This window comes from Saccoglossus kowalevskii, chromosome 13 (genome assembly GCF_978046115.1).
Source record: "Saccoglossus kowalevskii chromosome 13, keSacKowa6.1, whole genome shotgun sequence".
NCBI classification, from domain to species: domain Eukaryota; kingdom Metazoa; phylum Hemichordata; class Enteropneusta; family Harrimaniidae; genus Saccoglossus; species Saccoglossus kowalevskii.
The window spans coordinates 7,429,804-7,455,816 of NC_140653.1; the positions used below are offsets into that span (position 1 = coordinate 7,429,804).

General features: G+C 36.6%; 1 protein-coding gene across 1 annotated transcript in view; it reads left to right on the forward strand.

Moving 5' to 3' along the window:
• The window catches only part of LOC102802231 (N6-Methyl-AMP deaminase-like), a 38,823-nt gene extending 16,142 nt beyond the window's left edge, over positions 1-22,681 (forward strand). Inside the window, exons 2-9 of the mRNA XM_085506697.1 lie at positions 6,100-6,245; positions 7,400-7,548; positions 8,543-8,624; positions 10,049-10,175; positions 10,794-10,871; positions 11,016-11,151; positions 19,084-19,184; positions 22,406-22,681. Of these exons, the coding sequence (XP_085362823.1) occupies positions 6,100-6,245; positions 7,400-7,548; positions 8,543-8,624; positions 10,049-10,175; positions 10,794-10,871; positions 11,016-11,151; positions 19,084-19,184; positions 22,406-22,597 (1,011 nt within the window). The 3' untranslated portion in view covers positions 22,598-22,681. The remainder of the gene's footprint in view (positions 1-6,099; positions 6,246-7,399; positions 7,549-8,542; positions 8,625-10,048; positions 10,176-10,793; positions 10,872-11,015; positions 11,152-19,083; positions 19,185-22,405) is intronic.
• Positions 22,682-26,013: the final 3,332 nt, after the last annotated feature.

Below are 26,013 nucleotides of genomic sequence, written 5' to 3' on the forward strand. Positions count from 1 at the left end.
TTAGATGCGAAATATGTCCGTTCTGGTGTAGCTGGTCACCGTGATCGTCACCGACACCGGCGCACGTTTGTACACTGTCGCTGGACAAAATAGAATTTGACGTTGGAATTATCTCGTTATTTAGCAGGTTATTTATTACTAGGCACGTCACTACACTGTTTTATTTCATCGATCTGAGTAAAACTTTCAAAATTAAAATAAAAGAGAACATATTTTGACATTCCAAACATTAGACTATAGTGATCACTATAAAATAATTAAAAACAAAACAAATCACAGTTACTAAATAAATGACAGCCGCGTGAAAACGCGTCGGGTCACGACGAGGGCAAGTGCGTTAAAAGCGGCGTTTAATTGGATAACAAAAATAATCAAGATCGACACACATACAGAGTGGATTCAAGTTAGCGTGATCCATGGCATGATTGTCATAATTATAACATCGTATTAACACTTTATTTGGTGGAAACACATTGACAAGTGTATAAATCAGTCCAGAATGATGAGTTCACTCACGTTCACCATGCAAATTAGATTTCGAACATGAAAGCTAGAAATGTAAAATGTTAATGGGCCATTCCAGTTTATATCTGCACCCCCCCTGTTGATGAGTTTGTGTGTTTAGTTCATACAGGGTATAATTTCCATGGGTGTATAAGTCATACAAAGTTGTATTTCCAAATCACCATTCACCATACAGTAATGGAAATCCAAAACTATAGTTCCTACTTATGGTGTTGATGAGTTCCTTTGTGCCACCATACAGAGTAGGATTTCCAAATATAACTCTCATCATATGCTAATTTACCAAGTTCAAAATTTTATATTTGATAATAGAAATCCAAACTAGTCCTGATTCACGGTGTTGATGAGCTCATTCGTGCCACCATACAGAGCAGGATTTCCAAATATAACTCTCGTCATATGATGCCAATTTTCCAAGTTCAAACTCCAACTGCGGTAAAGGGGAGGGACATCATATTAGTCACAGAATTAGCATTTTAAAACAAGTGGCCTGTCAGCTGAGATAGCTCTGCAATACACATTTCAATTGAAGAACTGAAGATACATGTATCATTAGAAAATGAACAATATGTATAGTATCAAAGCAATCGGACTTGACAAGAAGACGAAAATATCACTTTTTACAAAAAATGACAAAAATATTCACCAAAATTAGAGAATTGAAGGTATCATCATGAAATGAACAAATCTGAGAGAGGTCCACATATAGTACCTATATATGTAATATCAAAGAAATCGAGCTTGCGGATTTTAACAAGAAGTCGAAAATATTACTTTTTACCAAAAATGACAAAAATATTTACCAAAATAAGAGAATTAAAGATATCATCATGAAATGAATAATCTAAGAGAGGTCTACCCAAGTCTACATATACACCAAGTATCAATGCATTCAAAACCGCAAGTCCAATTGCTTTGATATTACATATATAGGTACTACTGAAATTAGATAAGGATGGTGGCACAAATGAGCTCATCAACACCATGAATCAAGACTAGTTTGGATGTCCAATATCAAATATAAAATTTTGAATTTGGTAAATTAGCATATGATGAGAGTTATATTTAGAAATCCTACTCACACAACATTGCAAGAAAAAACAACTGTACATGTTTCTAGAAATACTAATACAAGTGGGTGATTCTGTAAAAGCATTGGTTAGTGTTCATCTAGGAATGTTTTTTCTAGTGTTCATGTACATACATTTGTAAATGTGTTTGAATATGGTAATAACCTTACTCATTTCAATGGAACCTTCACTATCATCCACTGTAGTGATGTGATGGCATAGGTAGTTAGAAATACAATTGATTGAATATAAGACATAACAAATATAGCAATTACAAAATATTCAGGTCAGAAGGTCTTGTCATTATTACAGCTGATAATTCCTGGAATAGACAGTGTTCACAGGACTTTCAGTATTATGCAAATGAGCATTGTGATGTTGATATTGGTTTCTAAATATTTCTGACTACTATTGAAAATGTTTGCTAGAATGCTTATATATTTTTGTTACCATTGGTTACTCTCTGATTCATTTACTGTGGCTGGCATATTGTTTTGTACATAATAACAGTAACATTGTCAGCTAAAGTACTGACTAGTTTGTGATACACTTGTCAAGATTATTATGTGATTAGAACTTCTGGGTGCTCTCTGCCAAATTTGTTTAGTTTAATGGAGCAATATAAGAGTAAAGTATCTATATTAATTCTTGAAATGGGGAAATTTCAAACCATTCTTTTAGAATGAACGAGACAATCACCTTACATTACTGTCTCAATGATGATTTATGCGTCCCATACAACATATATACAATGAGTGTAAAATACATGATAATAAAATGACTATGGTTTTTACTGACAATTAATTAAAATCACATGTAGAAAGAGAAACAGCACTTTTTATTTCCATTATAGATGTATTAATTACCCAAAACCATATTTGACAGCAAATACCTGCAAATCGTGTGACAGATGTGGTCAACTAATTAGAGAGGTTGTCTGTAACATAATCTCATCTTAAAGTGCCTATGAAATGCCTGCTATTTTCTAGCCCCAAATCATTTATTGGTACATCAGTTTTATTATTTTATAAGTTATTAAGTGTAAAATATTTAAAGTGAAAAAAAGGGTTTCAAACTCAATCTACGCCAATTTTATTTTTATGTATTTTAAAACGAGGCTCCTCATTAACTTCTCATTTGCATACTCAAATATCCCTTGTGAGGTATGAAGGGCAACTTGCTGGCCAGCGTGCATTGCCGATAATGTATATATAAAGGCACATGTCTTATTCAATTTTCTCATCTTTGACTAAATTGCTACTCATGTACATAAAAAACACATATCAAGTTTATTGTCTAGGGTTGAGTTAGATACGAAAAATGTCTCTTCTCTGGCGTAGCTGGTTACCGTGATCAATTGTGTACTGCACAATCATAGTCATTTGTATTGTGGTCGATGAAGTCGGTTGAAGTGCTTGTCTTCTAGTTATTGTCAGGTTACTGGGTATGTTCATACACTGATGTATTCCATCAATCATCTATAAAGTGAAGAAAAAAATTCAAAATTCAAAGAAAAGGGAAAATATTTCAACATTCTAAACATTGAACTATTAGCGATCAATGATATAGAAAAATAATAAAAAAATGATATAATGAGTCGATGATTCGTAAATCACAGTTACTAAATGATAGCCGCGTACAAGTGAATTGACATTCTGTTGAAATGGGTGAACGCATTGGGTCACTTCAAGGAAAAGTGCATGAAATAGAAATAATTGAGAGCGAAACACAGCAAAAATTCGAGTTATTGTGATTGTCAAACATCACATTAAAAATATGTGTTCGCAAAAAATTGACAGCCCACTTATTACGCAGATCAAATTGCGAGAAAACATCACATTAGTGTGAAGTCGTCATTCAACATCAATCATCAAACACTTCAGGTAAATTAAAAAACAATTACAAACGTGCGAGTTCTGCATATTTTCCTGTTTGGTCGACGCATCGGTTTTTGCGTCATGTCATGGCAACCTCTTACATAACATAAACTACACAGCCTCTACAAAACATTTGAAATACTTACCCAACAATTGTCTCTCTTTGAAACTTGGTACTGTGAACATGGGCTGGTCCGGAATCTGGTTTCTTAAAAAGTGTTAGTACTGTGCCAGGTTTAACTTGTTGGCTCTTGTCTTTAAAACCAAGTTGTTCTTTTATAAATAAGGACAAATGTTTGGCGTAACAATTTGCAGTATGGCGGTATAAGGAGAATGTCCATCCCAATTTTTTCTCATTGATTTTACGGCTTTTGTGTACTGATGTCACACCTTAGAATCATTTGCATACGCGTACATTCTCGTTAAATCATGCAGTATTATACAAGTATTGTGCAAGAGTATGGCTTCCTCTAATATTTTGGCATTTGGTGGCGCCCTTTTACTTTTGCCTAAAGTCGGAAAGCCGGAAACAGTCTACTGTTTCAGGATAGGTGGGAGTGGCTACAACACAAGAAATATCTCATTCACTTGGGTACAAGTAACCATTTTCAAACAAAATATCAATAACTGCCAATTTCAGTGGGACACAAATCCAAAATGTGTGGGTGGGCATTTCACAGGGACTTTCATGTTTTTTTATTCTATATTATATTTACCATGATTATCTTATTAGCATCCCAGGTTTCTTAGTTGGTAATATATCTATAATTTTTGTTTATTTGTAATTTTGATGATTATTTTATTGAATAGAATAAATATGAATATATAAATATTTTCAGTCAAGTATAATTCTACTTTTTATTTTCAGTGGTTGCATATAATTTATGTTTCCCAGTGCCTTTCATCTCATAGGAATTATTCTACATTATCAGTTAATGCATTCAGCCACAATTGATTAAATCAGCTAGAATCATTCACCACAAAAATATATATATAATATTGTTATGTTGTTTGATGTGGCAGATGCCATCAAATCAAATATTTATGGAATAATAATTAATAATTTTAATAATTGTTCTGTTTCAAGTCATTATTGTCTCTCTAGACATTTTTTACGCACACAATGAGAGTCTTTGCAGTTACCCTGTCTGTATGTGTGTGTATATGTATGTGTGTATGTATGTGTGTGTGTCCGTTCCACGGATATCTCAAGAACTGTATGTTGGATTTTAATGAAATGCGCAGATTTGATTCGGTTTTGGTTGAAATCCATGCATATTAATTACCCGATTTGCATGATAATTAGCTAATTTTTAGCTGTTCCTTGACTCTTCCACTGATATCTGAAGAGCTATTCATTAGATTTTGATGAAACTTGGTACATAGATGCTCTGGATCAATGCACAGATGTGATTAGTTTTGGGTAAAAATCCATGCATATAATTAACCTAATTTGCATAATGATTTGTCAATTTTTGGCTTTTCCACTGATATCTCAGGTCCTAATCATCACATTTCAATGAAACTTACATAGATACATAGGACGATGAACAGACAGATATGTGAAATATTAATTACCTAATTTGCATAATTAATCATTTTTCAGCTTTTGATATTTCAAGTACTATTAGTTCATTATTTTTCAATGAAACTTCGTACATAGATGCTCTAGAACAATCCAAAGACCTAATTAGTTTTGCATAATAAATCATAATTTTGGTTCTAATCACATAAATAATCACAATAAAACTTCGTACATAGATGGTCTGTGACAGTACTTATCTTAATTTAATGAATCTTGGTACATATGTACTCTAACACAATGTGATGATCAAATTAGTTTTAGGTTTATATACATCTATAATAATTACCTAATTTGCATAATAATTTACTTTTCAGCTTTTCACTAGTTTAGTTAGGATTAATCATCACATTATAATGAAACTTTGTACATGGGCACCCTGAAACAATATACATACCTAAATCTATGCATAATAATTGCTTAATTTGTATAATAATACATTTGGTTCATTGAGGTAGTCCACAGACATGATTAGTTTAATGTTGATAAACATACATATTGATTTATCTATTATTAGCCTATTTCTGATATCTACAAAAATCAAATTTAAATTGAATTCATCGCAGAGGTGCTCTGGAATAAACTAGACTATATGTATTATAAATGTTTGTAATGTGAATCACATTTTTTTATGTTATGCATCTCAAAAATTAGTTGCCAAGCTTCTCGTTTGAAAGCAAATCTAAAATTTTGAATTAATTTTAATGTGTCTTCAATATTCTCAGCACACAGGAGTACTAAGCTTTCTTTGATTTGTTTTGGTACTAATTGCAAGTGCAGCACAGACTGTACTCCTGCGTAAACTATACTGCTGTGTAAACAGTTGGGTCCAAAAATCAAACCTACAATCTTCAATCCCTGAAACAAGGTGAACATGCCAGCCACATGCTAACCAAATTCCAACCACATGCTAACCAAATTCCAACCACATGCTAACCAAATTCCAACCACATGCTAACCAAATTCCAACCACATGCTAACCAAATTCCAACCACATGCTAACCAAATTCCAACCACATGTTTGATATTACTGATGTTCATTTAGGAGTTACACGCACATTTGAATGGGTCTATTAGTGTGAAGACAATGAATAAACTCTATAAAGACTATAATGAATCTCACAAGCAGAATCATTATATAGATAAATGTATGGTTGCTATGACGAAAGGTGAAAACAGAACCATGGAGGAGTGAGTATAGAGATTAATTTTTTTCTAATTATCACAATATTCTGTATTGCAGACAGAGTTCTTGCTATCTGAATTACCAATATTCTGTATTGCAGACAGAGTTCTCGCTATCTGAATTACCACGATATTCTGTATTGCAGACAGAGTTCTCGCTATCTGAATTACCACGATATTCTGTGTTGCAGACAGAGTTCTCGCTATCTGAATTACCACGATATTCTGTATTGCAGATAGAGTTCTCGCTATCTGGATTACCTCGATATTCTGTGTTGTAGACAGAGTTCTCGCTATCTGAATTACCAAGATATTCTGTGCAGAGTATTTATCCAGAGTGACAGAAACATGAGGATTGAATTTACTTAATTTCCATAAAATGCAAAATCCTGCTCTTGAGTTATTGTATTTTTCGAATCACCATGAAACAGTAAAGTATTTACTCACTCAATCAATGCTTGAATATGGACATTGCTGGGATTAAGGGGATACTAAGACAGAATACACAGGTGTTGTTTATACTACATAACATGCACTGTTCTCTGTTCATTCATATGCTGTATGGGTGTATGCCAAAATCGAAGACAAGATTATTGTTTTGTCAAGTCCTGGTATTTACTCTTGTGCCTGTGAATTCTCACCAGACTTTCAACAACTCCACAACTTATTGCTAAGCCTTATTTATGCATTTACCATAATAGTGTCATTTCAGATATTCATTATCACATTTGTACTAGTCTATTTTGTTGCACTGCTGAAAATACAATCAGTGTTTCTACTGTTGCTATGCATATAAGCAAAATAAGCAAAAAAATTGGTGAAACAATCGGTAAAACAAATTGGTAAAACAATCGGTAAAACAAATTGGTAAAACAACCGGAAAAACAAATTGGTAAAACAAACAAGTCGAACAATTTTAACTGGTCATATGCAAATTATTATATTACTTAATGACTGGTATTCAAATCACACCTTTGATGCAGTGTGTCCATGCTGTATTTCCACTGGATTTTCTCATTAAAATACGGCCACAGACAAAATACACAGCATGACTCTTGAAAATCACAATCATCAGAGTGAATTCATGAGGTTCTGTCATAATACTTATATGTTTTATTTCTGAACACTGATGATGACATTTTATTTATTTTTATTGGTAGGTGTTTCCAGATATTTGGCATGATACATAAACTAGTAGACAATATTGATGCAGTTGCCATGGTAATCAAAGATGTTATAGAAGAATTCAATGATGATGGTGTTTATTATTTAGAGTTGAGAAGCACACCAAGAGATGTACCGACTACAGGTAGCTATGTTATACAAAAATGTAGCTTCATCTGTGGGTCTTTGATCTTTGGCTAATGCCTTTCAATTCACTTTTACATGAATATCACTAGCATCGCCCTTTATTAAAGATGGACTCAGCAAACATGTTAGAATATGTATTAGCATTGCATGTTTCAACAAATAAATGAAAAATAAATAAAAATTGGGACTATACATTTATACCTATTTTGTTTTCGTAGAAATAATAATAATATTGTATGCCTTACAGCTTTGAGTTTTACACACAGCCATATAGAATTTGAGTTAGTCATACTTTGGTCTGAATGCATCTTAACATTTACCTAACTTAAAGCTGGCTTAATGCTCACATTTAAAACCACCATATATAACAGTATAGTAATCTACATGATTATTTCTCATGTTAGTAACATTGGTAAATAACACAAAGAATAAGTTGAAATTATGGATGACAATCATACTCACTTTTAAAAATAAAAGTTTGCATATGGTCTGTACATGTACAAATAAAATTAATAATTCAGTTTTTCAAATTTTTTTCACATTTTTAACAGGAAATGTCAAATGAGTGTTGGCAGTGTCCTTCTAAAATTCATGTACGATAGGGTTGATAGATGAAATACTGACATTATGACATTGTGGTATAACTTGCAGTGATTCACAAGTTTGTTTGTTTTTCAGTTGGAAATGTGTCTTAACCCAGCTTTATGTAAACACGCATGTTGCCATAGTTATGTTGTGAAAGAATATGAAATGCCAAAGAATTAGTTGTGTGCACAGACTATAAATGTATAGTTTCTGGAAATATTTTCAGATGAGGAAAATTCTGTTACTTATTGAATTACCTATTTTATTATTAATTTGAATCTTGTAAATTTGAAGTGAAATTATTGTCCTAGTATGCCAGGAACCTGTATATATGCTTTTAAGTTTATAATGTAATGTGTTTTTTTTTCAATTTTACTAATATGCATGGTCACCATTGTCTGTTATAGGTATGACAAAAAGGCAATACATTGACACAGTTCTCCTTGGTATTCAGCAATGCCAACAAGCTGGTATAAACACTATAGTTAGGTAGGTTTAGTGTATAACAATATGTCAGCTTACAAAATTCAATTCAGGATGCTTTGAATGATAGACAGGAAGGGATATGTGGGTGGAACCAGGATGGTAGTCGAGAAGGGATATGTGGGTGGAACCAGGATGGTAGTCAAAAAGGGATATATGGGGAGAGTGAGGATGGTAGTCAAGAAGGGATATGTGGGGAGAGTGAGGATGGTAGTCAAGAAGGGATATGTGGGGAGAGTCAGGATGGTAGTCAAGAAGGGATATGTGGGGAGAGTCAGGATGGTAGTCAAGAAGGGATATGTGGTGAGAGTGAGGATGGTAGTCAAAAAGGGATATGTGGGGAAAGTGAGGATGGTAGTCAAGAAGGGATATATGGGGAGAGTGAGGATGGTAGTCAAGAAGGGATATGTGGGGAGAGTGAGGATGGTAGTCAAGAAGGGATATGTGGGGAGAGTCAGGATGGTAGTCAAGAAGGGATATGTGGGGAGAGTCAGGATGGTAGTCAAAAAGGGATATGTGGAGAAAGTGAGGATGGTAGTCAAGAAGGGATGTGTGGAGAGAGTCATGATGGTAGTCAAGAAGGGATATGTGGGGAAAGTGAGGATGGTAGCCAAGGAGGGATATGTGGGGAGAGTGAAGATGGTAGCCAAGAAAGGATATGTGGGTAGAGTCATGATGGTAGTCAAGAAGGGATATGTGGGGAGAGTGACGATGGTAGCCAAGAAGGGATATGTGGATGGAGTCAGGATGGTTACCAGGAATAGATAATAATCAGATTTTAATGAAACTTGGAACATAGATGCTCTGGGGTAATATATGGTCATTATTTCATTCACTATTTGTAATTATTAAATCATAGTTACTTAGGACTATCCTGATCATTGCTTGCAGGTATATTTTTAAATAGTTTATTTGCTCTAATAGATTCACATGTGCTAACTGTAAATATATAGTAAATACAGTATTCCTTATTTGTACTTCATGTTGTTCAATACCTTCAGAACATGAGAGTTCTTTCTAAGCTTTTTTTTGATAACATTTTGTGATGATATATTCATTTTTCTAATTTTCAATATTCTTTAATATTTTTGGTAAAAAATGCTATTTTCAAATGTCTAACTGCTGTAAAATACTTTATTTTCACTTAGAATTAATTTTACCTATTTTCCCTGAAGGAATGATTCAGTGAAAATAACTTTTCTCTATATTTTACATTCAACACAGTGAAATTAAATTCATTACAAAACACCTCAAAAGACTTTTCATCAAAAATTAAGTATTTTACAGTATACAGCGGAGCTATAACAGCTGTCCCAACTTAGGATCTCACAGTGAGCAAAAAATGGTCCATTGTTCTGTAGGCAAGGATTAATTTAAAATTGATTTAATTACAGACTAAGACTAAGTTGATACTGATTGTTTACTTATAGGCTACTTTTATCCATCGATCGAAGGGTATCTAAAGAGGTTGCCATGGAAATAGTTGATTTAGCTGAAGAATACAAAAAGTCTAGTGATGGGATAGTATTAGGAGTAGACTTGAGCGGTGATCCAAAGGTAGGTACAATGTAACCATATTGTCTAATGACATTATGTATGGTACAGGACTGGCTTAGTTCTATATCACACATGTACTAGAATCAGTTCTGTACTTTATCACATATATGATGTGCAAACTTTCACAGTGTGAGGTAATACAGGACAGATCAAAAATGCATATTACACAGTGTGACATCACATACTGCCACACTTTCATTGTACATGCTGCCAGAAAGTTGTCCGAAGCCTCTGGGTTTATATACGGAAACGATAACTACGGGTTGTCGTGGAAATGAGTCATTTTGGCAAGCTTATGTGTGTATGATTATTCAGTCCCTCCAAAATGTTGGTTGAATTAAAACAAATTCTACCAAATTTGAGCAGAAAACATGAATGAAGAGAATTGATATACAGCGTACACAAGACATTCGTGTGAATTAAAACAACGTGGCATCAACAAAATTAGCATATCGGGTACTTGCTCTGATTCAGCATTATTTTAGAAATTGTTCCTCTTTCCTGTTTTACATAAGTCTGTCAATAATCACTTGTGTCTGCTGACTTTAGAGAAAATAATATGGTATTATATATAAAAACATATACAACTAAATATATAGCCTTATTTTTTGTTCATAGGTTGATGCAAGTCATTTGATATCAGTGTTAAAGTATGCAAAAGATAGAGGTTTAAAAATAGCTATACACATTGCAGAGGTATGCATTACATCAAATCATCTCTATGAAGGTACATCAATTGTGAAGATTGGCTAAATAGGCTCAGCTGGTTTACTGTCCAGTATAATATATTGCAATGTTCGTGAATCTATGAAATGTGATGGACAACATTGTGTTTTCTAGGTTGCCAGTATGACAGATGATGAGGCTCTTTTACAAATCTTACCAGACAGAATTGGACATGGAACATGTTTACACCCCGATTATGGCGGGTCAGACCACCTTGTTTCATTGATGAAAGAATACCAAAAACCACTAGGTAAGACAAAATATCATACACCGCTAGGTAAGACAAAATATCATACACCATGAGGTAAGACAAAATATCATACACCACTAGGTAAAACAAAATATCGTACACCGCTAGGTAAGACAAAATATCGTACACTGCTAGGTAAGACAAAATATCATACACCACTAGGTAAGACAAAATATCATACACCGCTAGGTAAGACAAAATATCATACACCACTAGGTAAGACAAATTATCATACACCACTAGGTAAGACAAAATATCGTACACTACTAGGTAAGACAAAATATCATACACTACTAGGTAAGACAAAATATCATACACCACTCGGTAAGACAAAATATCATACACTACTAGGAAAGACAAAATATTATACACCACTAAGTAAGACAAAATATCATACACCACTAGGTAAGACAAAATATCATACACCACTCGGTAAGACAAAATATCATACACTACTAGGAAAGACAAAATATTATACACCACTAGGTAAGACAAAATATCATACACCGCTAGGTAAGACAAAATATCATACACTACTAGGTAAGACAAAATATCATACACCGCTAGGTAAGACAAAATATCATACACCACTAGGTAAGACAAAATATCATACACCACTAGGTAAGACAAAATATCATACACCGCTAGGTAAGACAAAATATCATACACCACTAGGTAAGACAAAATATCATACACTACTAGGTAAGACAAAATATCATACACCACTAGGTAAGACAAAATATCATATACCACTAGGTAAGACAAAATATCATACACCACTAGGTAAGACAAAATATCATACATCGCTAGGTAAGACAAAATATCATACGCCACTAGGTAAGACAAAATATCATACGCCACTAGGTAAGACAAAATATCATACACTACTAGGAAAGACAAAATATTATACACCACTAAGTAAGACAAAATATCATACACCACTAGGTAAGACAAAATATCATACACCACTAGGTAAGACAAAATATCATACACCACTAGGTAAGACAAAATATCATACACCGCTAGGTAAGACAAAATATCATACACCACTCGGTAAGACAAAATATCATACACTACTAGGTAAGACAAAATATCATACACTACTAGGTAAGACAAAATATCTGACACCGCTAGGTAAGTCAAAATATCATACACCGCTAGGTAAGACAAAATATCATACACCACTAGGTAAGACAAAATATCATACACCGCTAGGTAAGACAAAATATCATACACCGCTAGGTAAGACAAAATATCATACACCACTCGGTAAGACAAAATATCATACACTACTAGGAAAGACAAAATATTATACACCACTAGGTAAGACAAAATATCATACACCGCTAGGTAAGACAAAATATCATATACCACTAGGTAAGACAAAATATCATACACCACTAGGTAAGACAAAATATCATACATCACTAGGTAAGACAAAATATCATACGCCACTAGGTAAGACAAAATATCATACGCCACTAGGTAAGACAAAATATCATACACTACTAGGAAAGACAAAATATCATACACCACTAGGTAAGACAAAATATCATATACCACTAGGTAAGACAAAATATCATACACTACTAGGTAAGACAAAATATCATACACCACTAGGTAAGACAAAATATCATATACCACTAGGTAAGACAAAATATCATACACCACTAGGTAAGACAAAATATCATACATCGCTAGGTAAGACAAAATATCATACGCCACTAGGTAAGACAAAATATCATACGCCACTAGGTAAGACAAAATATCATACACTACTAGGAAAGACAAAATATTATACACCACTAAGTAAGACAAAATATCATACACCACTAGGTAAGACAAAATATCATACACCACTAGGTAAGACAAAATATCATACACCACTAGGTAAGACAAAATATCTGACACCGCTAGGTAAGTCAAAATATCATACACCGCTAGGTAAGACAAAATATCATACACCACTCGGTAAGACAAAATATCATACACTACTAGGAAAGACAAAATATTATACACCACTAGGTAAGACAAAATATCATACACCGCTAGGTAAGACAAAATATCATATACCACTAGGTAAGACAAAATATCATACACCACTAGGTAAGACAAAATATCATACATCGCTAGGTAAGACAAAATATCATACGCCACTAGGTAAGACAAAATATCATACGCCACTAGGTAAGACAAAATATCATACACTACTAGGAAAGACAAAATATTATACACCACTAAGTAAGACAAAATATCATACACCACTAGGTAAGACAAAATATCATACACCACTAGGTAAGACAAAATATCATACACCACTAGGTAAGACAAAATATCTGACACCGCTAGGTAAGACAAAATATCATACACCGCTAGGTAAGTCAAAATATCATACACCGCTAGGTAAGACAAAATATCATACACCACTAGGTAAGACAAAATATCATACACCGCTAGGTAAGACAAAATATCATACACCGCTAGGTAAGACAAAATATCATACACCACTCGGTAAGACAAAATATCATACACTACTAGGAAAGACAAAATATTATACACCACTAGGTAAGACAAAATATCATACACCGCTAGGTAAGACAAAATATCATACACTACTAGGTAAGACAAAATATCATACACCGCTAGGTAAGACAAAATATCATACACCACTAGGTAAGACAAAATATCATACACCACTAGGTAAGACAAAATATCATACACCGCTAGGTAAGACAAAATATCATACACCACTTGGTAAGACAAAATATCATACACCACTCGGTAAGACAAAATATCATACACTACTAGGAAAGACAAAATATTATACACCACTAGGTAAGACAAAATATCATACACTACTAGGTAAGACAAAATATCATACATCGCTAGGTAAGACAAAATATCATACACCGCTAGGTAAGACAAAATATCATACACTACTAGGTAAGACAAAATATCATACACCGCTAGGTAAGACAAAATATCATACACCACTAGGTAAGACAAAATATCATACACCACTAGGTAAGACAAAATATCATACACCGCTAGGTAAGACAAAATATCATACACCACTAGGTAAGACAAAATATCATACACTACTAGGTAAGACAAAATATCATACACCACTAGGTAAGACAAAATATCATATACCACTAGGTAAGACAAAATATCATACACCACTAGGTAAGACAAAATATCATACATCGCTAGGTAAGACAAAATATCATACGCCACTAGGTAAGACAAAATATCATACGCCACTAGGTAAGACAAAATATCATACACTACTAGGAAAGACAAAATATTATACACCACTAAGTAAGACAAAATATCATACACCACTAGGTAAGACAAAATATCATACACCACTAGGTAAGACAAAATATCATACACCACTAGGTAAGACAAAATATCTGACACCGCTAGGTAAGACAAAATATCATACACCACTAGGTAAGACAAAATATCATACACCGCTAGGTAAGACAAAATATCATACACCGCTAGGTAAGACAAAATATCATACACCACTCGGTAAGACAAAATATCATACACTACTAGGAAAGACAAAATATTATACACCACTAGGTAAGACAAAATATCATACACCGCTAGGTAAGACAAAATATCATACACTACTAGGTAAGACAAAATATCATACACCGCTAGGTAAGACAAAATATCATACACCACTAGGTAAGACAAAATATCATACACCACTAGGTAAGACAAAATATCATACACCACTAGGTAAGACAAAATATCTGACACCGCTAGGTAAGTCAAAATATCATACACCGCTAGGTAAGACAAAATATCATACACCACTAGGTAAGACAAAATATCATACACCGCTAGGTAAGACAAAATATCATACACCACTCGGTAAGACAAAATATCATACACCACTAGGTAAGACAAAATATCATACACCACTAGGTAAGACAAAATATCATACACCACTAGGTAAGACAAAATATCATACACCACTAGGTAAGACAAAATATCATACACCACTAGGTAAGACAAAATATCATACACTACTAGGTAAGACAAAATATCATACACTACTAGGTAAGACAAAATATCATACACTACGAGGCAAGACAAAATATCATACACCACTAGGTGAGACAAAATATCATACACCACTAGGTAAGACAAAATATCATACACCACTAGGTAAGACAAAATATCATATACCACTAGGTAAGACAAAATATCATACACCACTAGGTAAGACAAAATATCATACATCGCTAGGTAAGACAAAATATCATACGCCACTAGGTAAGACAAAATATCATACGCCACTAGGTAAGACAAAATATTATACACCACTAGGTAAGACAAAATATCATACACCACTAGGTAAGACAAAATATCATACACCACTAGGTAAGACAAAATATCATACATCGCTAGGTAAGACAAAATATCATACACCACTAGGTAAGACAAAATATCATACACTACTAGGTAAGACAAAATATCATACACCACTAGGTAAGACAAAATATCATACACCGCTAGGTAAGACAAAATATCATACGCCACTAGGTAAGACAAAATATCATATACCACTAGGTAAGACAAAATATCATACACCACTTGGTAAGACAAAATATCATACGCCACTAGGTAAGACAAAATATCATACACCACTAGGTAAGACAAAATATCATACACCACTTGGTAAGACAAAATATCATACGCCACTAGGTAAGACAAAATATCATACACCGCTAGGTAAGACAAAATATCATACACTACTAGGTAAGACAAAATATCATACACCGCTAGGTAAGACAAAATATCATACACCACTAGGTAAGACAAAATATCATACACCACTAGGTAAGACAAAATATCATACACCGCTAGGTAAGACAAAATATCATACACCACTAGGTAAGACAAAATATCATACACCACTAGGTAAGACAAAATATCATACACCACTTGGTAAGACAAAATATCATACGCCACTAGGTAAGACAAAATATCATACACCGCTAGGTAAGACAAAATATCATACACCGCTAGGTAAGACAAAATATCATACACCACTCGGTAAGACAAAATATCATACACTACTAGGAAAGACAAAATATTATACACCACTAGGTAAGACAAAATATCATACACCGCTAGGTAAGACAAAATATCATACACTACTAGGTAAGACAAAATATCATACACCGCTAGGTAAGACAAAATATCATACACCACTAGGTAAGACAAAATATCATACACCACTAGGTAAGACAAAATATCATACACCGCTAGGTAAGACAAAATATCATACACCACTCGGTAAGACAAAATATCATACACCACTAGGTAAGACAAAATATCATACACCACTAGGTAAGACAAAATATCATACACCACTAGGTAAGACAAAATATCATACACCACTAGGTAAGACAAAATATCATACACCACTAGGTAAGACAAAATATCATATACCACTAGGTAAGACAAAATATCATACACCACTAGGTAAGACAAAATATCATACATCGCTAGGTAAGACAAAATATCATACGCCACTAGGTAAGACAAAATATCATACGCCACTAGGTAAGACAAAATATTATACACCACTAGGTAAGACAAAATATCATACACCACTAGGTAAGACAAAATATCATACACCACTAGGTAAGACAAAATATCATACACCACTAGGTAAGACAAAATATCATACACCACTAGGTAAGACAAAATATCATACACCACTTGGTAAGACAAAATATCATACGCCACTAGGTAAGACAAAATATCATACACCGCTAGGTAAGACAAAATATCATACGCCACTAGGTAAGACAAAATATCATACGCCACTAGGTAAGACAAAATATTATACACCACTAGGTAAGACAAAATATCATACACCACTAGGTAAGACAAAATATCATACACCACTAGGTAAGACAAAATATCATACACCACTAGGTAAGACAAAATATCATACACCACTAGGTAAGACAAAATATCATACACCACTTGGTAAGACAAAATATCATACGCCACTAGGTAAGACAAAATATCATACACCGCTAGGTAAGACAAAATATCATACACCACTAGGTAAGACAAAATATCATACACTACTAGGTAAGACAAAATATCATACACCACTAGGTAAGACAAAATATCATACACCGCTAGGTAAGACAAAATATCGTACACTGCTAGATAAGACAAAATATAATACACTACTAGGTAAGACAAAATATCATACACCACTAGGTAAGACAAAATATCATACACCGCTAGGTAAGACAAAATATCGTACACTGCTAGATAAGACAAAATATAATACACTACTAGGTAAGACAAAATATCATACACCACTAGGTAAGACAAAATATCATACACCACTAGGTAAGACAAAATATCATACACTACTAGGTAAGACAAAATATCATACACCGCTAGGTAAGACAAAATATCATACACCACTAGGTAAGACAAAATATCATACACCACTAGGTAAGACAAAATATCATACACCACTAGGTAAGACAAAATATCATACACCACTAGGTAACACAAAATATCATACACCGCTAGGTAAGACAAAATATCATACACTTGTACCAGCACTGTAGACTTGTTGTACCAGCACTGTAGACTTGTTGTACCAGCACTGTAGACTTGTTGTACCAGCACTGTAGACTTGTTGTACCAGCACTGTAGACTTGTTGTACCTGCACTGTAGACTTGTTGTACCTGCACTGTAGACTTGTTGTACCTGCACTGTAGACTTGTTGTACCAGCACTGTAGACTTGTTGTACCAGCACTGTAGACTTGTTGTACCTGCACTGTAGACTTGTTGTACCTGCACTGTAGACTTGTTGTACCAGCACTGTAGACTTGTTGTACCTGCACTGTAGACTTGTTGTACCTGCACTGTAGACTTGTTGTACCTGCACTGTAGACTTGTTGTACAAGCACTGTAGACTTGTTGTACCTGCACTGTAGACTTGTTGTACCTGCACTGTAGACTTGTTGTACCAGCACTGTAGACTTGTTGTACCAGCACTGTAGACTTGTTGTACCTGCACTGTAGACTTGTTGTACCTGCACTGTAGACTTGTTGTACCTGCACTGTAGACTTGTTGTACCTGCACTGTAGACTTGTTGTACCAGCACTGTAGACTTGTTGTACCAGCACTGTAGACTTGTTGTACCAGCACTGTAGACTTGTTGTACCTGCACTGTAGACTTGTTGTACCTGCACTGTAGACTTGTTGTACCTGCACTGTAGACTTGTTGTACCTGCACTGTAGACTTGTTGTACCTGCACTGTAGACTTGTTGTACCTGCACTGTAGACTTGTTGTACTTGCACTGTAGACTTGTTGTACCTGCACTGTAGACTTGTTGTACCTGCACTGTAGACTTGTTGTACCAGCACTGTAGACTTGTTGTACCAGCACTGTAGACTTGTTGTACCACCATATATCCTTGATATAAAACACAAAGCCTATCACACTCCTATTTTACTAGCTAGCCCAACAAAAAGTAGAGCCCTGCAATACTACATGAACCCTGATAGTAGTTCCTGCACCAAGGAAACCATGGCGTGGCCAATCACAGTCCAATACATTAAACAAACCTTTGGCAATTTAAAGGTCATTTGTGTGGCTGAAAGTGTTTTCAATTGTTGGAATATAGTCAAAAAAGCACAGTAGCAAAATTGGCCATTAGGTAATCTTTTCAACAAATTACACTGTCATATACACATATATTCAAGCTTTCAGAAAATTTATAGGTTGTTGTAGTAGCATGCTTAGTGACTTTCATAAAAAGTCTGTTTTATCCTGGTTGCTAAGACTACAGTAATTGTGATACATACACAATCTGTAGAACATAAAATAAAGTAACGTTCAATTATTTTATGCTTTGTTTCAGAATTATGTTTGTCTTCTAATGTTATGTGCCAGTCAGTTAAATCATTTGATAATCATCATTTCAAGTTCTGGTATAGTTCAAATCACCCTCTTGCTATTTGTGTAAGTACCAGTATATTTTTATGTGTGAAAAAAGTGCACTGTGTGTGTGGCAAAGTGCACTGTGTGTGTGGCAAAGTGCACTGTGTGTGGCTAAGTGCACTGTGTGTGTGGCAAAGTGCACTGTATGTGTGGCTAAGTGCAATGTGTGTGTGGCAAAGTGCACTGTGTGTGTGGCAAAGTGCACTGTGTGTGTGGCAAAGTGCACTGTGTGTGTGGCAAAGTGCACTGTGTGTGTGGCAAAGTGCACTGTATGTGTGGCTAAGTGCAATGTGTGTGGCTAAGTGCACTGTGTGTGTGGCTAAGTGCACTGTGTGTGTGGCAAAGTGCACTGTGTGTGTGGCTAAGTGCAATGTGTGTGGCTAAGTGCACTGTGTGTGTGGCAAAGTGCAATGTGTGTGGCTAAGTGCACTGTGTGCGTGGCAAAGTGCACTGTGTGTGGCTAAGTGCACTGTATGTGTGGCTAAGTGCACTGTACGTGTGGCAAAGTGCACTGTACGTGTGGCTAAGTGCACTGTGTGTGGCTAAGTGCACTGTGTGTGTGGCAAAGTGCACTGTATATGTGGCTAAGTGCACTGCATGTGTGGCAAAGTGCACTGCGTGTGTGGCTAAGTGCACTGTGTGTGTGGCTAAGTGCACTGTGTGTGTGGCTAAGTGCACTGTGTGTGTGGCTAAGTGCACTGTATGTGTGGCTAAGTGCAGTGTATGTGTGGCAAAGCGCACTGTGTGTGTGGCAAAGCGCACTGTGTGTGTGGCAAAGCGCACTGTATGTGTGGCTAAGTGCGCTGTATGTGTGGCAAAGTGCACTGTGTGTGTGGCAAAGTGCACTGTATATGTGGCAAAGTGCACTGTATGTGTGACAAAGTGCACTGTGTGTGTGGCTAAGTGCACTGTATATGTGGCAAAGTGCGCTGTGTGTGGGGCAAAGTGCAGTGTATATGTGGCAAAGTGCACTGTGTGTGTGGCAAAGTGCAGTGTATATGTGGCAAAGTGCACTGTGTGTGTGGCTAAGTGCACTGTGTGTGTGGCAAAGTGCACTGTGTGTGTGGCAAAGTGCACTGTATGTGTGGCTAAGTGCACTGTACGTGTGGCAAAGTGCACTGTATGTGTGGCTAAGTGCACTGTGTGTGTGGCTAAGTGCACTGTGTGTGTGGCTAAGTGCACTGCATGTGTGGCAAAGTGCACTGTGTGTGTGGCTAAGTGCACTGCATGTGTGGCAAAGTGCACTGTGTGTGTGGCTAAGTGCACTGTGTGTGTGGCTAAGTGCACTGTATGTGTGGCTAAGTGCAGTGTATGTGTGGCAAAGCGCACTGTGTGTGTGGCTAAGTGCACTGTGTGTGTGGCTAAGTGCACTGTATGTGTGGCTAAGTGCAGTGTATGTGTGGCAAAGCGCACTGTGTGTGTGGCTAAGTGCGCTGTATGTGTGGCAAAGTGCTCTGTGTGTGTGGCTAAGTGCACTGTGTGTGTGGCTAAGTGCACTGTATATGTGGCAAAGTGCACTGCGTGTGGCAAAGTGCACTGTGTGTGTGGCTAAGTGCACTGTGTGTGTGGCTAAGTGCACTGTGTGTGTGGCTAAGTGCACTGTGTGTGTGGCTAAGTGCACTGTATGTGTGGCTAAGTGCAGTGTATGTGTGGCAAAGCGCACTGCGTGTGTGGCTAAGTGCGCTGTATGTGTGGCAAAGTGCTCTGTGTGTGTGGCAAAGTGCTCTGTGTGTGTGGCAAAGTGCACTGTATATGTGGCAAAGTGCACTGTATGTGTGACAAAGTGCACTGTGTGTGTGGCTAAGTGCACTGTATATGTGGCAAAGTGCGCTGTGTTTGTGGCAAAGTGCACTGTGTGTGGCAAAGTGCAGTGTATATGTGGCAAAGTGCACTGTGTGTGTGGCTAAGTGCACTGTGTGTGTGGCAAAGTGCACTGTGTGTGTGGCAAAGTGCACTGTGCGTGTGGCAAAGTGCACTGTGTTAGGAAGTGCACTGTATGTATGTGTGAAAAAAGTGCACTGTGTGTTTGGCAAATTGTTTTGTGTGTGTGGCAAAGTATGCCATGTGGCAAAGTATGCCGTGTGTGTGTTGGTGCAGACGTAGAAGTAGAGCCAGTAGTCCAGACATACACTAACAAAGTGGAGCCCTTTGTACAAGTGGAGCCTCTAACATGGGGCTCCACAATGTTTCATAATTTATATTAATATTTAATCGAATTTAAGTCAGGTTTGCAAAGCTTAGGTTTAGTAACGGGGAAGGTATGGTTCAGTTTATATTAATATTAATATAATTGTACCATACCTTACCCCAATACTAAACCTAAGCTTCGCAAACATTTCTATGTTCAGTCACGGGATATTCAACTCTAGTTTAATTAAACTTAATTAAAGTGCAATTCTCTATTGTATTGCATTGTAATTGAGTTTAATTAAACTCCAATTAAAATGCAACCCTATATAGGAACGCGTTTTAATCAAGTTCATATCGCAACTATATTAAAAGTTAATCCAATGGTGGCTCCACAATTCATGGGATAAGTATGTTGTGTGTGAACAAATATACTGTGTATGTGGCAAAGTATGCTGTGTGTGTGGCAAAGTATGCTGTGTGTGTGGCAAAGTATGCTGTGTGTGTGGATAAGTATGCTGTACGTGTGTGGATAAGTATGCTGTGTGTGTGGATAAGTGCTGTGCGTGTGTGGATAAGTATGCTGTGCGTGTGTGGATAAGTATGCTGTGCATGTGTGGATAAGTATGCTGTGCGTGTGTGGATAAGTATGCTGTGCGTGTGTGGATAAGTATGCTGTGCGTGTGTGGATAAGTATGCTGTGCGTGTGTGGATAAGTATGCTGTGCGTGTGGATAAGTGTGCTGTGCATATGGATAAGTATGCTGTGCGTGTGGGTAAGTGTACTGTGCATGTGTGGATAAGTGTGCTGTGCATGTGGATAAGTATTCTGTGCGTGTGGCGAGGTATGCTGTGCGTGTGGCAAAGTATGCTGTGCATGTGACAAAGTATACTGTGCGTGTGGCAAAGTATACTGTGCGTGTGGCAAAGTATACTGTGCGTGTGGCAAAGTATACTGTGCGTGTGGCAAAGTATACTGTGCGTGTGGCAAAGTATACTGTGCGTGTGTCAGAGTATACTGTGCGTGTGGCAAAGTGCACTATTTCAATGGCCTCTCTTGAAAAAACATTACAGGGTTTGTAGACTGGACATTATACAAATAATTTATATTTTCAGACTGATGACAAAGGAGTCTATGCCACTACTTTATCAGAAGAGTATTCACTAGCTGCCAAGACTTTTGATTTAAGCAAAGAACAAATATGGCAACTTTCTTACCAAAGTATAAACTATATATTTGAAGCAGACAAAGTTAAAGAAACACTGAAACAATTGTGGGAGAAGAAAAAGCAAGAATTGAATTTTTAACTTCAAAATAACTTTTGGTGTTATTATCTTTGTCTTGTACCTAGTTTTATGAAGAAATAAATTTATTTTATTTTATTATTATTATTACTATTAGTCTTGTAATAATGATTATATATGCATAGAAAATGTTCTAGTAACTTTAATTTGAGATGCAATGTTCACTTGGTATTGTGGGGCAGGATGTGATTGGTTGCCTGGTATTGTGAGGCAGGATGTGATTTGTTACCTGGTATTGTGAGGCAGCAGGGGCCTGGTTGCCTGGTATTGTGAGGCAGGATGGGTTTGGTTACCCAGTATTGTGTGAGGCAGGAGGGGGTTGGTTGCCTGGTATTGTGAGGCAGGATGGGATTGGTTACCTTACAATGTGGGGCAGAATGTGATTGGTTGCCTGGTATTGTGAGGCAGGATGAGATAAGATTGGTTAGCTGGTATTTTGAGGCAGGGTGGGGATTGGTTGCATGGTATTGTGAGGCAGGATGGGATTGGTTGCCTGGTATTGTGAGGCAGGATGGGATTGGTTACCAAGTATTGTGAGGCAGGATGTGATTGGTTGCCTGGTATTGTGAGGCAGGATGAGATAGGATTGGTTAGCTGGTATTTTGAGGCAGGGTGGGATTGGTTACTTTATATTATTGGCAGGATGTGATTGGTTACCTGGTATTGTGAGGCAGGAGGGGGTTAGTTGCCTGGTATTGTGCGGCAGGATGGGATTGGTTACCTGGTATTGTGAGGCAGGATGGGATTGGTTACCTGGTATTGTGAGGCAGGATGGGATTGGTTACTTTATATTGTGTGGCAGGATGTGATTGGTTACCTGGTATTGTGAGGCAGGAGGGGGTTGGTTGCCTGGTATTGTGAGGCAGGATGTGATTGGTTGCCTGATATTGTGAGGCAGGATGAGATAGGATTGGTTAGCTGGTATTTTGAGGCAGGGTGGGGATTGGTTGCATGGTATTGTGAGGCAGGATGGGATTGGTTGCCTGGCAATGTAAGGCATATTTGGGTTGATATACAGAATGGTATTTGTCACCTGGTATTGTGAGGCAAGATGGGATTGGTTACTTTATATTGTGAGGCAGGATGTGATTGGTTATCTGGTATTGAGAGGCAAGGTGGGATTGGTTGCCTGGCATAATGGGGTTGGTCACTCGGTATTGTAATACAGAATGGTATTTGTCACCTGGTATTGTGAGGCAGGATGGGATTTGGGAATTCCTGTTGTCAGTGTACACAATTGTTGAATGTCGTTAAGATTTTCTTCCAGGTATTAAGTATTACAGATGCTGGCTTTTCTTTTGTCTGTACAATTTCTTGGATGAAGGGATGTTCGTGAATTTCAGACAGGAATGATTGGAAGTCATCTGCTACATTTTTGCTATAGTGTCCGTTATCTGGTTGATTGCGTCTCATAGCAAGGTACTTTGTATTTTGAACTTGTTTCAAATCTCTTGGGCACAAGTTAACCAATCAAGAGCCATTTCTTGGTATATATCGCGTTATGGTTTTGTTTCTTCAATCATGTCGTCGAGCCGTCGTTTCATGATGCCGGATGTTTGTACGTATTCAGCAGTATTTGTTTTGCTGTTCCCGTGAGGCGCAGAATTTGTTGGATATTTTCCAATGTATTCAATAACTGCATTTTTTTATATTGGTCAGAGAATCTGGACAGTCTACTACTGTTGAAATGCGTTATTTTAAATGCCAAGGGTTGAACATGCTGTCTGCAAAAGCATCATGTCTGTACGACTACCTGTCTACCAACTCCCCGATATTCCATATCAGACACAGACTAGACAATTTGCAAACTAGATCAGGTGTAATTTTCGCTTTCGAATATATCAACCAAATATTCCAACTTCACCCTGGTTATAACGCTTACCATGGATGCCATGATGAAAACAGTAATATTCCAGTATGGTCAGCTGAACATATACAGGAGGTGGGATCATGGAAATATTTAAATGAGCTAACCACTATGATACATTTTCCTATCATTTAATGATGAATTTCAATCATACTATGACGAATGCCTACCATTTTATGGTGAATGCCTATCACATAAAGTTGAATGCCTATCATTTGATGGTGAATGCCTACCATGTCATAGTAAATGCCCATCATTTAATGGTGAATGGCTAGCATGCTATGGCGAATGCCTATCAAGTAATGGCGAATGCCTATCATGTACAGGTGAGTGTCTATCATATAATGGCGAGTGCCCATCGTGTAATGGTGAATGACCATCATATAGAGGTGAATGTCTATCATGTAATGGCGGATGTCCATCATGTAATGGTGAATGACCATCATATAGAGGTGAATGTCTATCATGTAATGGCGAATGCCCATCATGTAATGGTGAATGCCCATTTTGTAGAGGTGAATGTCTATCATGTAATGGCGAATGCCTATCATGTAATGGCGAATGCCCATCATGTAATGCCGAATGCCCATCATGTAATGGTGAATGCCCATCATGTAATGGTGAATGCCCATTTTGTAGAGGCGAATGCCCATCATGTAATGGCGAATGCCCATCATGTAATGGCGAATGCCCATCATGTAATGGCGAATGCCCATCATGTAATGGTGAATGCCCATTTTGTAGAGGCGAATGCCCATCATGTAATGCCGAATGCCCATCATGTAATGGTGAATGCCCATCATATAGAGGTGAATGCCCATCATGTAATGGTGAATGCCCATCATATAGAGGTGAATGCCCATCATATAGAGGTGAATGCCCACCATGTAATGCCGAATGCCCATCATGTAATGGTGAATGCCCATCATGTAGAGGTGAATGTCTATCATGTAATGGCGAATGTCCATCATTTAATGGTGAATGCCTACCATGTTATGGTGAATGTCTATCATGTAATGGTGAATGCCTACCATGTAATGGTGAATGCCCATCATGTTATGGTGAATGCCTATTATGTAATGGTAAATGCCTATAACGTTGTGGTGAATGCCTATCACGTTGTGGTGAATGCCTATTATGTAATGGTAAATGCCTATAACGTTGTGGTGAATGCCTATCACGTTGTGGTAAATGCCTATCACGTTGTGGTAAATGCCTATCACGTAATGGTGAATGCCTGTTACGTTGTGGTAAATGCCTATCACATGAATAATGCCTATCATTAAATGGCGAATGCTTATCATGTAATGTTGATTGCCTGTCACTTTGTAGTGAATGCTTATCATATTATCGTGAATCCATATCGTGTAAGGGTGAATGTCTACCATGTTATAGTGAATGCCTATCACGTTGTGGTGATTGCCTGTCATGTTGCGGTGAATGACTATCACGTTGTGGTAAATGCCTATCATCTAGTGAAAATGAGTAGGATAAGACAGTCATGGCATTCCATAAAATTGGCTACCTTACATTGTCATACGTTTTATTCTTC